This window comes from Macrobrachium nipponense, chromosome 6, assembly GCF_015104395.2.
Source record: "Macrobrachium nipponense isolate FS-2020 chromosome 6, ASM1510439v2, whole genome shotgun sequence".
Taxonomy (NCBI): Eukaryota; Metazoa; Arthropoda; class Malacostraca; order Decapoda; family Palaemonidae; genus Macrobrachium; species Macrobrachium nipponense.
In genome coordinates, this window is record NC_061108.1 from 43,283,327 (window position 1) to 43,295,905 (window position 12,579).

The window sequence follows — 12,579 nt, forward strand, 5'->3', positions numbered from 1 at the left end:
AGGGCTACCGAAGGGCGGCCCTCTGCACCCTCCGTTGTCCCTTGGGCAGGCGCACTCCAATATATGACCGCAGTGTGGTACTTGCGGTCACACTCCCCGATCCTGCAAAGTGCTTGCTATATTGCAGGTGCGACAGAAGAACTAGGTGTCTCTCCTTCTGTCATTCATATGGCACACCCAGCACCATTTCTGCCTGCGCCCTTGTAGGGGGTCTAGTGTGTGATCTCCTGGCTGCAGCCGACATACAGGGTCCACTATCTGACGGGAAGTCAGAATCTGAGCGTTGACAGGATCATCAAGGGTGGCGGCAGCAGTGGCGGCAGGAGCAGGACAACCGAGGTTGGCCCTCCTAACATCTGCACTTTCCTCTATTGGCAGATCTGGAGCTCGGGGCAGGGGGGCGGTGATGGAAGGCCACTCATCTGGATTAAAGTTGATGAGGGCATTCCCGGCCACCTCGAGAAACTGGATGTTGGACGACCTCCGGAGGTCCGAATTGTAACCACAGTAGAGAATGTAGGCATTCTGGAGGGCCAACTGAAGTATGTATTTGAGGAGCTCCTGTGTCCACCTCCTGGTTCTGCTGGCGGAGGGATAATACTGGATGAGTTGATCAAAGAGTTGAACTCCTCCCATTTGCCTATTGTAGTGCCCAATGACGGTAGGCCGCTCGACAAGAAACTCCTCATACATAACTCGGCCCTGCTGACGTGTCTTCTTCCGCTGAATGAACTCTTCTTGAATGGTCTCATGACTCGTCATAATCATGGGGACAAGTTGGACCCTCTTCCAACAGATGACGAAGACATCTCCCTTCCGCCGCCACTCTGTCTCTCCTCTTGCCAGATGTTGCGTCTGGCTAACGAACCTCTTGAGGACATTGTGGCCCCACACACCAACCGAAGGGTACCACTAACGTGCACACCTGCTTCATACAGTTCCTGGGCCAGGGATACTGAGTTATAATAATTATCCGTAAACAGGTGGTATCCCTGGTTACGGAAACGTTCCACAAGACTGAAGACCCCGGAATACACAGAGAAGTCCACGACGTATCCAGTGTTGGACTCCGTAATAAAAAATGATTTTACACCATATTTCTTTGGCTTCTTGGGGTTGTACACTTTTATACTAAGACGTCCTTTCTAAGGCATCATCCCCTCATCCAAAGAAAGGTTCTTGGCAGGAACCACGAGAAACTGGCACCATTCACGAATGTAATCCAACACTGGGCGGACTAAGATGAGGCGGTCGGGGTTATTCATATCCATTATAGGATATGAAAGGATGATGGTTATAATGATAGTGATGATAATGAAGTCTTAATATTCTTTTTCCCCCATAAGACTTCTTCTATCAAGGTGTCGTGATCAAGATGATGACATCATCGAGCGATCATGTGAGTAACCCCGACTACACGAAGATAAGAGAGAGAGAGATTAATATTCTTAATCTTTTGCTTGTTATTTTCATATTGATAATCCTACCTATAGTTTTTTTGTTAGCACTGTCTTCCATTGCATTTAAGCTACGAAACTGTATGAAACACAAGATGATAAATGATGAATGCACTGGGATTTCATGTAGGGAATGAAAGAATATATTTTATATTATGAATTTCACGTTTATTTCACTATAAATATTTTAGCATTAAGTTTACTGAAGTACATAATTCTAATATGATTATAATCCTTAAATATTTGGCTTGAAGATGTTTAGTGATGAAATTCGGAAACACCCTTTTTCAGCAGGTAAAACTGAGGTGTAATGAAAATTGTAATTTTTGAAAGAGTCGGAATATACAACCTCCCTATGTGAACTCTCGAGCAAGGCTGAGTTTCCAGTCCTGTGATTGGCTCATCAACAGCCAATCAGGAGTGTCATAAGGGACAGGCCTAGATCAGATGCACGGCTCATGTGAATTCACTTTAGCTGGAGTGTGACTTATCTCTGAATTTTAACATTCCTGTATCACCTGATGTATTCAGTAGACTTTTATTTTACTGTTTCTAAACTGAAAGATATTGTAAAGGTGAGAATTTATGGCATTAAGGAATATTTGTAGACAGTTGTCGTAAATACAAAAAAAAAAGTTGCATTTTTTTTTAAAAGGAGAGCAAAAGTTTTGGTATACCACTTGTTGATCCACATCCTTGAAGTTTTAATGCATTTTTGCACCTTTACTGTTTTAAGTGTGAAATGATCTTATGGATTTTTTTTACCCTTTTATGGTGTCAAAGATTTTTCCAATTTATCTTCCTTTTTCACTTATGCCATGATGTTGGAAACTTCTTTGAAAAAGGCACAGATATATTCCCAATAGTATAAATGAAACAAGGGTTTCAGTAGGTAAGGCTCCGTCTTTCTATGCATAAAAAATATCTTATTTGGAGACTGAGTTGTAATTGTTAGTATCATTTGAAACCTTTTTAATTTTCTACAAAAAAATGTTTATCATGAATTCTGAAATTAGTGTCATGTGAAGCCTTTTCAATTTTCTGCAAAGAAAAAAATCTTTTATTATGAATTCTGAAATACCATTGGGCAAACATCTTTTTATTACAAATTGTAATTTCATAGCAAAATAACATCTTTTATTTGAGCATGATGGTTTATATTTTAGGTTGGACTGGAACTTGCTTAGCACAGCATCTCCCTCCATCAATGCATGGATGAATCCAAGTGATCGATTAACTGTAGCAGTCATTCAGTTCCTTCATGCATCTGAAAGTCGACGGCTTGGAGTGATGGCATCACTTATGGCAGAGGCTTTGGATGTGCAAAGTATCCATGTGCCTGTTAAGGTAATTCTTTTTAATTAAGGAATCATACAATTTTTTTTTAATTTTGTCATTAAGTAGTGGTATGTTGTATTTAAAAAAAATTGGAAAACGATAGTTATAATAAAATAATTGTCATTTGCAGCTAGAGGAAAGATTAAATCAAAGGCATATTAATTTTCTGTTTTTCATGAAGGAAACAAGATACCTCAACACTGTACTTTAGTAATTGCTAAACAAGCTATCCCATTTTCTTAGGAATAGATCTTGAGTTAATTATTTTACTTTCAACTAATATAATCAAATTGTAAACATTGCATACATATGTACAATTGATGACCAACCAAGAACCTACCAGGAAGACTACCATAGCTAGTTATCACAGGGATGAGATCCTCTTTTGGTGTTAGTTACAACTGTACAGTGTAGCAAATGTGGCATGCTTTTGACCGTACTAATGTTCTTGAAGTGTTACTGTTTGCCTTTTACTTTTTGTCTGTTACCTCAAGTTTACTTCCATTTGGACTGTAGTTCAGATACACCAACTCTACATCTTTTACCATATCTTCTTTCAACCTTTCAAACACTTTCACCATTCTTTCATTCCACTGCAATACAATGTTTTTCTTACACCAAGTCCATTCAGTCAATGGTTTAGATATGCCTGAACAACCCTTCACAAATTTCCTTCCAAGCTCAACCAACCCAAGAAACCCATGCAACTCACACTGTCCTGTCCTGGGTCTAGGTCAAATGTCTGTTTCCTCACAAACTATTCTGACTTTCATAAACCAGAAGCACTCATTGTGTGTCCCAAAAACTCTACTTCTTTCACAAACCATGCACACTTCGGAACTCTCACTTTCACACCCACTTCCTCCTACTTTTACAATACTGCATTCACCAATCTCTTATACTCTAACACTGTCTTACTCACCACCAAATTATCACCTAGAAACACAATCACACTCTCAAGAGGAAACTTGCTAACACCACATTCATAGCCTTCTGAAATGCAGCAAGTGCATATACTAAACCAAATGATAGATTATGGAACTGATAGTGGTTTTTCAATGTAGACAAGGTGGTTAGTAGCTGGGAATCTTTGGCCACCGCCATCTGGTAATATACCCCCTTACCAGATCCATCTTAGTAAATACTTTCATTCCATGCATGCTGTACACAATAACACTACACACATGAGGAATCAATCTTTTACTGTCACCTCATTCACTTTCTGGTAACTATACGCATTCTTAACTTCCCATCTAGTTTTCTTATAGGTACTATAAGGCTATTGCATGCACTCTCACTCGGCTCTATCACTCCCTCACTCTAGCTGCTCACACTGTTGCTCAATTTTTTTCATTGCTGGGGCTGGGAAATATCTAGGTCTTTAGTAGATCAGGGTCTCATCAGTCAGTTGGATCTTGAACTCTGGTAATCTCACTGTCCCAAAATCTTCAGCGCAACTGACTTGACAATCCTCTCCTTTCCCACAACATCTCGTACACCTATTGCTTCTCTTCGTCACTCCACTTCTCACTCCACTTCACTCTCTCCTTCAACTTTTCCCTCGTCCATCCTCCCAACTTTTCATCACTGACCATCACGTCATACCAGTGACATACCTACTATCACCTAAGTCAACAAGACTGCTCAAGGTTCCCAACCTATCTCTGAGATGTATTCCCCTCCATTTCTTCTTACTAGTATTTCCACACACCTGCACACAAACCTTTTGGATCTTTGACATCCAGTATTCTATCAAATACATGGGCTGTTCTTTTCATCTTGTAGCAGGCATCTCCTCCATCTACTATAATAGTTGCCATTAAGTCATCTATCTCGATGGCAAGATTCTTTCTCCATCCTACTTATACATTGGTCATGTTGCCCCACTTCTTTTGGCAGCTTCATGTCCTCCATGGCGTATAACTTCACTCTCAAAATTACCTATCCATCTACTTTACTGCCTTCCCTAGCATGCAATTAATTTTATGTACGCTGGTTTCTGTCTCCATTCTTATTTTGATAATTGCCTTGTCTGGACTTATCTTTATTCTATTCTTTTTCAAAAAGCCATACCCCAACAACATGTCATACTCCTTGCTGGCCCCATCGACAATACAAGAGTCATCCTCCAACATCTTTATGCCAGCAGTTCTAACAAACTCTCTAAACCTAACATCTGCTGACATCTCTGACCCTTCAATACCCTTAGTACAACCATTGCAGCCTTCTTTTCTTATCAAACCATCCTTCAAGCTCTCATGCGCTTCCTTATACAGCATGTTTCCTTCACTACCAGTATCCATTAGCAACCTCAAAACCACTCCACCACATTCTACCAACACACACAAACAACAGTTTCAATTTTCTCAAGATTTTCCACTTACTTTAAATATATCTATCCCTTTCACACCAGAGGATTCACCACAGTAAACCTTCTTCACACCTAGTTTCCCTGACCCACACTACATTTACACAGCTTCCATGGATGCCCGTCCTCTCTGCAGCTGTTACAGTGACTCCTTGGGCTCTTACACATCCTCGTTTTTATAAACTTCTTTATTCTGTCTCGTTCTCTGTGTTCTGAAATTCCTTTTTGTGAATGAACATTGATTTTTATTTGGACTAATACAACTCTTAATTATGTGTCAAAGTTATAGAACGGTGCATTTACAGTATGTTGACAGTACAGTGGACCCCCTGTATTTGCATGAATACTTAGAATCCATATAAAAATGCTAAGAACTGCCTATTTTGTTAGTTCAAACTCAAGAAAATCCTACTAAAAATGCTTATACAGGCAGTCCCCGGTTAATGGCAATCCATTTTTATGGTGCTTGTCTCTAGTGCCATAAAATTGGCGATTTATGGTGCCACAACGGGCCAAGTTTAGGTTATTGGTGCCATTGGGTACCAATAGCAGTTATGGCGCCGCACAACCTAATAGAGGCGCCATTAACTGAAACTTGGCGCCATAAGCACCATAAATCACCAAGTTTCGGTTAATGGCGGTTTTCGCTTATGAGCACCCCACCAAGAATGGAACCCCCGCTGATGTCTGGGGACTGCCTGTACCTGGTTTTTTAATAGTATCACAAAAAGGGATTTTGACGAAGGAAAAATCTATTTCTGGGCAAGGGCCCGTATTGCTACGTGAAATGTCCCTTAGCACACATTTCTAAGGTAAATTAATGCTAACATACCAGAGAAAAAAGCTAAAATGGAAATGCCAGAATATTCTGGTTCGCTCACCTTATATAAAAGGTGTTGGTATGGTTTCTGGGGCGAGTGAAACCACTACCACGGGTCTCTTACCATTAGATTCATCCCTCTTCGAAATCCCTCTACCAGAGAGGGGCTGATACAAGGCCCACCCACTCCCAGCTACTACTACTACTACTAGCGCCTCCAACGCTACCACCAGCGCCTCTACCGGTCATCCTTGGAGTTAGCCTGTCAAGCTTGGGCCCAAGGGTGGGGTTATAAAAGAAGGGTGGGATTACACTGGGCGACACGGGCCCTTGCCCAGAAATAGATTTTTCCTTCATCAAACTCCCTTTTCTGGGCTCAGCCCGTGTCGCCCAGTGAAATAGTACCAGAGAATTGGCCACAAGCTTGAAATAAATGAGCAAAAATAGATATTGTAAGGAACAAATGAAAAACAATTAAGGTTAATTAGTATAATCTAAAATAAACTTATGAACTAGAAATAATTATAATAAAGACTTAAGAGTAAACATAGTAACTTAATATTAACCTTAAGGTTAGATACAATATCATATAATATAAATCCTGTGCGAGTAATCCTAAAATAAAAATAAGGAAACATCTCAACTATGTACTATATGTGGCATCCAAGGCATAAGAAAAGGCCACATGGTGGCAGAGCCACAGGAAGAATGTCAGCAGTGTCAGGAGAAACTGTTTCCCGCTGCAACTGCTGGAAATTTAAGAGCTTCCAAGGACTTGAGGTAGTGACGTTTGAACACTGTCAGAGATTTCCAGCCTGTATAATTTTTCAGATCGTCAAAATTCATATGCTGAAAGTAGTTGACTGAGGTAGCTACTGCCCTAATGCCATGTACCCGGGGGAAAGATTCTGGGTTGGCTTGTTTAATGAAATATAACATTTGCTGTCTAATTCCTTTTAAGGAAATAGTGCCACCTTTTTCCCTCGTGAATAGAGGGCCTGAAGATCTTATGACCATTCGAGCAAGGTATGCTCTTAGGGCAGTAACTGGACATAAGGAAGGGTCCTGAGGAAGTGGGAGAATTTTCCATGGGGCCCACCTCGCCAGTGGGTCCTCATTTTTAGCTAGAAATTGACGATCTGGAGAAAGTAAGACTTCTCCTGAAGGGAGAAACTCTATATGACCTGAGTCTCTAGATAGAGCCGACAGTTCAGATACCCTGGCTCCTGAGGCTAGACTTAAAAGGAATAATGTTTTCCTCAGGAGGGGTAAAAAGTCACATGAATCGTTATCAGTGTCTGAGGCCAGTTTGAGAACATCATTTAAGAACCATGACACAGACTTAGGCCTCTCTGATGGTCTGAGCCTAAGCACAGGCTCTAGGGATAGATGAAAAATAAGAGTCTGTTAGATCTATTTTGAAACCAAACTGGAAGATTTTCTTTAGTGCCGATTTAGTAGTAGTGATAGTACTAGCTGCTAAACCTTTTTCAAATAATGATCTAAAAAAGGAAATGGCCAGGTTGGTTGTCATGGTTTGAGATTCAGACTTCCTCAGAAAAATAGCTAGTTTTTTAACTGCTGAGTCATATTGACGAAGGGTTGACTCTCGTTTATCCAGTTCCAAGAATAGGATGTTTTGAGGGTCAATGTTGGCATCCCTTTTTGCCGCAAACTTCATGAAGTCCATAAAGTTAGGGTTTTCTGAATTCCTGAGGAAGCATACACAGTCCTCATTTGTACTAGTTGGGATAATCTGGGATTGGGAATCCGTTGAGGTCGGAGTCCCAACTCCAATAGAAGTGGAAACCAATTGCTCTTGGGCCAATTGGGGGCTACTAGAGCAACGCGTCCCTTGAAAGTCCTGAGTTTGTTCAGAACCTTCAAAAGAAGATTCACTGGAGGAAAGATGTAAATCTTCTTCCATTGATTGCAGTCTATAGCCATGGCGTCCGTGGCATAAACCAGAGGGTCCAGGTCGGGAGCCACGTAGCAAGGGAGTTTGTGATTCGACTCCGTGGCGAAAAGATCCATCTGAAGCCCCGGGACTTGCTGACAGATCCAATTGAATGACTGCTTGTCCAGGGACCACTCCGACTGTAGAGGGACTGAGCGAGATAGCGCATCTGCTATCATGTTTCTTACTCCGCTAGGTGTGTGGCGGACAGGTTCTTGGCTGCCAGTGAGAATATGGCTATCATGACGGTTCACATGGCTTGACTTGGAGCCTCCCCTGTTGATGCAGTGTACTACCACTGCACTGTCTAACACCAGCTTGATGTGAGATTTCTTGGCTGGTTGAAGTCTTTTCAGGGTGAGGAACACTGCCATAGCTTCCAATACATTGATATGGAGCTGGCGGAATGGAAGGGACCAAGTTCCTTGTACTTTCTTGTACTGAGAATACCCTCCCCAGCCACTTAGTGATGCATCTGTATGGATAACTAGTGCCGGCGGAGGGAACTGAAGAGGAATCGACTTCGACAAATTCTTGACCTCCGCCCAGGGGCGGAGGCGCTTGCGTAAGATCGCCGGGATAGCGGACAGCTGGTCCTGGGACTTGTTGTTTGCCCTTGAGCGCCAGACTCTATTTATATCTTTGAGCTTTGCTTTTAGCAGAACGTCTGTTACCGAGGCAAATTGTAGAGAGCCCAGGATCCTTTCCTGGCTTCTCCGAGACGTTTGCTTGCACTTGAGAAATTGTCTGGTTGCTTTGGCTATTTCTCTCCTCTTCAACGACGGAATTGATAGTGTGTGTGAGTTCAAGTCCCACTGAATGCCCAGCCACTGAAAGCAAGAGTCCGGTGTCAACTGGGACTTGGTCTTGTTTATCTGGAACCCTGAGTGTTCCAGAAACTGGATTACTTTGACCGTCGCTTTGTGGCATTCTTCGATGCTTGTGGCCCAAACGAGCCAATCGTCCAGATATGCAACTAACATTATTCCCTGAGACCTTAGTTCTTGAACCACTGTCTCCGCCAATTTTGTGAAAATTCTGGGGGCTACATTGAGCCCGAAAGGCATTACCTTGAAGGAGAATGCCTGGTTCCCTAGTCTGAAACCTAGGAACAGGCAGAAGTGTCTTGCTACTGGAATATGATAGTATGCGTCTGTAAGATCGATAGAGGTGGTGACGGCCCCACGGGGTAGTAAGGTCCGCACCTGCAAGATAGTCAGCATCCTGAACTTGTTGCAACGAATGAATAAGTTTAGACAGGACAAATCTAGAATTATTCTTCGTTTGTTTGTGCCTTTCTTTGGCATGCTGAACAAGCAACCTTGAAACTTTAAGTGCATGACTCTTGACACTACACCTTTCTAAAGGAGTTCTTGGGCATACTCTATCAATTCCGCAAACTCTTATCAATTCCGCTGTTGGTTGTTGATAGAAGATTTTGGATGGAGGAGGGCCTTTGGTCCAGCTCCATCCTAGGCCTTTGGACACAATGCTCTGTGCCCAGCTGCTGAACCTCCATCTGTGACGACTGAGAGACCGGAACCGCCTGAACCATTGTCTGTTGCTGGGGAGCCTGGAAAGGCTGGAATTTCCTAGGCTTCTTTGACTTCTTGGCTGAAGAAGTCGACTTAGATTTCCTTTTACTGGATAATCCCCAGCGAACTTTCAGACTCTGGTTGAGTCTTGTAGCCTCACATTGCACCGAATTTACTACTGACTCTGGGAACAGCTCAGCACCCCAGATCAAAGTGGCCAGTAATTTGTTGGGCTCGTGACGGATGGTGGCCTCTTGCAGGACATGCTATGGAGGAGTAATTTTAGTTTATATTTGACAACATCTACAAAGGTTGTGTGAGAGAGAGAGAGAGAGAGAGAGAGAGAGATTGGTGGAAGAATGAATGGGAGTGGTTAGATGGCGGTCGGAAGCATGTCTGTTTGTGGGACTCTGTAGGTAGTCAATGGAAGTCTGTTACGAGAGTTGTAACAGTGAGGTGTCTGGTCAAGTCAGTGTTGGTTTTGGCAGCAGTTTTCCTTTGGTGTTTCGTTGTTTGTGTGTTATTTGATAGATTTTGGGGTTGTGAAGTTGTTGTGCATGTGTCTGTCTGGTTGTGGTGAGGTTAAGAAGGTTGGTGGTGCATTTTCGGTGTCTGTTAGTGGTGGTTGGGGCAGGGTTGGTTTTGGCGGTTGTTGTACTGCTGTAAGTCGTGTGGTTGTCGTGTTTTTTCAGGCGGTTGGTGTTCATCTGCATTTAGTCGTTGGGTTATTTAGTTTTTGTGGGGTTGTGGGTCCCGGGTGGTTGATTTGTGTTTGGTTGTCGGCGGTGGTTGTGTGTTGGCTAGCCTATAGCCTATATCCAGTGGACGACAGCACAGCCTAGTCCTAGGTATCAGAAGCCAGCGAGTACCTGTTTGTGTTTTTTTCTGTATGTAGGTATTGGGGTGGGGCAATTTGTCCTGCTGTGTTTTTTAGTGTTAAGTGGAAAGTGTGATTGAGGGTGGGTTTGATAGCCAGACAGGTTAAGTTTATGTGGGGAGGTTACTTGTTTTTGTGATCCCGCCACATTATTTTTTGGCGCCCGAACAGGGACTGTTGGTGTGGCAGCTGCAGGACAATTGGTCTAGGCTAGTGTGTATGATTGGTGAGAAAGTTTGAGATGGGGATTGAGTGAGGTGGAGAGGCTGAAGGAGGAGTTAAGGTTGGAGAGGGAAGTAAGAGGACAATTGGAAGTGGATAATGAGAGGTTGAGGGTAGAGTGTGAGGAGCTGAAGAGCGAGTTAGAGGAAATGAGAGGAATGCTAAGGAGTGCAAAAGTGGAAATGAAAGAAGAAGTGAAAGGAGCAGAAGAGAGAATGGTTGAGAAAATGGATGAAAAATTCTTAGGGATGATGAATGCAGTGCAGGAGATGATGAAAGGGTTCATGGGAGAGGGAGCTGTAGGGGGTAGGCCTACTGGGTCTTGTAATAGGCCAGAAGTGGTAAAGACAGTGGAAGAGCGAGGGGATGAAACTACGAGTGACGAAGGTGACTTGTTTGTGGTAGGTAAAGGGAAGAAGGGAAAGAGACAGGATAAGGATAAACCTGAGGACAAGAATAAGAAGGGGGCTGAGGAAAAGAAGACGATTAAGGGAAAGAAGGTTAGGAGGATGACGGACAGGATGAGACTAGGACTGAATACATTGGGGAAAGGGCTGAGAGTGATTTGGATAGCGGTGAGTGGAAACAGGTGGGTAGAAAGAAGGGTAAGAAGAGCGTAATGAGGAGCATGGATGTTAGTATGGAAGTTGATTCACTGTATTCGGACGAGGTTAAGAGGGATCAGAATGGTGGTAGCGAAAGTGAGAGTGAGCGGGAAGTACGAAAGGCTGTATATATGAGAGAGATACCTAGATGTGCACAATACAAGGAATATGGTGGTAGGGACATAGGGGATTTTTTTAAGGAATATGAGAGGTATTGTGAGGCAAAGTATGGGGATAATAGAGAGTCTGGGCAAGAGAGTTGGGTGGCTTTTTGACGGGATTTTTGTTGAACATGTATGGGTAATGATGAGTGTAGGGAATGTGCCGTATGAGAGTGTGAAAGCCTGGATTGTGGACAGGCGAAGAGGATAAGGAGTAGTGTTAGATATAGGAGAAAACATGGTTTTGATGAGGTAAGAATGAATGTTGGTGAGTCGTTGTCGATGTATGTGTGCAGGTTGGAAAAACATTGGCCAGGAAAAAGTTTGGGGACGAAGGGATAAATGAGTGTAAAGAGTTAGTGAGGAAGTTGTTGGCGACTATGCCTGAGAGTGTGTATGAGTTTGTAAATCTGAAAACGTAAGGAGAAAAATGCGATGGACGAATGAAAGGTTGTCGTGGAACGACATTTTGGAAATAGTAGAGGATTATGAGTTGGATAGGTGTATGAAAGAGAGTAGAAGTGTTAGTATTAGGACAGAAGTGGCTGATGTTATACCAGAGTTTAAGAGCTATAGGGAGGCAGTTTTGGAAGGGCCAGGCGAATGGCAGAGCGAGTGGTTGATAGGAGCGTTAGAGCCAGTAACGTAAGTATGGTTAGCCCTAAGAAGAGATCGGAGTGCAAGCGTTGGAAGATTAGGGTCGGTTAGTCGTGAACGAGAGCAGCAATGTTACAGATGTGGAAAGCTAGGGCACAGGAAGAATGAATGTCGGTGGGCGTTGGGAGCTTGCTTCGGGTGTGGGCAAACAGGGCATTTGGTGAGCGAGTGTAAAGAAAGATAGGGAGGTTAAGTGTTACAGGTGTGGGCAAGTAGGGCATATAGCAAGTGGATGTCGAGGTACTCGTGTGACTGAGGTTTGCGGTAATTGCGGGAAGAATGGGCATTATGCTAGGATGTGTAAGGAACAGCGGGCAAAATGTGTTGAATGTGGAATGGAAGGTCATGTGGCGAGTGTGTGTAGGCGAAAGAGTATGAGTCAGGTTGGGAGTTCGGGAAAACTAGGTACAAAGGGGATTCAGTTGGGTGGGTCCTCTGGTGTGCGGTCAGTAAGAGTGATGCATGTGCGTGAAGGATTGTTGCATGAAAAAGGGTTTGGAGGAAGAGCTCATGAATGTATGAGTGTAAAAGTGAGGTGCAAAGGGGTGTGTTTGGTTGCTTTGATTGATACTGGGTGCAGTG

At 43.1% G+C, this 12,579-nt stretch overlaps 1 protein-coding gene across 1 annotated transcript in view; it reads left to right on the plus strand.

The window, feature by feature from the left end:
* The window catches only part of LOC135216294 (bridge-like lipid transfer protein family member 1), a 661,298-nt gene that overhangs the window by 414,348 nt on the left and 234,371 nt on the right, over positions 1 to 12,579 (plus strand). Inside the window, exon 15 of the mRNA XM_064251460.1 lies at positions 2,624 to 2,804. Coding sequence (XP_064107530.1) covers positions 2,624 to 2,804 — 181 coding nt within the window. The remainder of the gene's footprint in view (positions 1 to 2,623; positions 2,805 to 12,579) is intronic.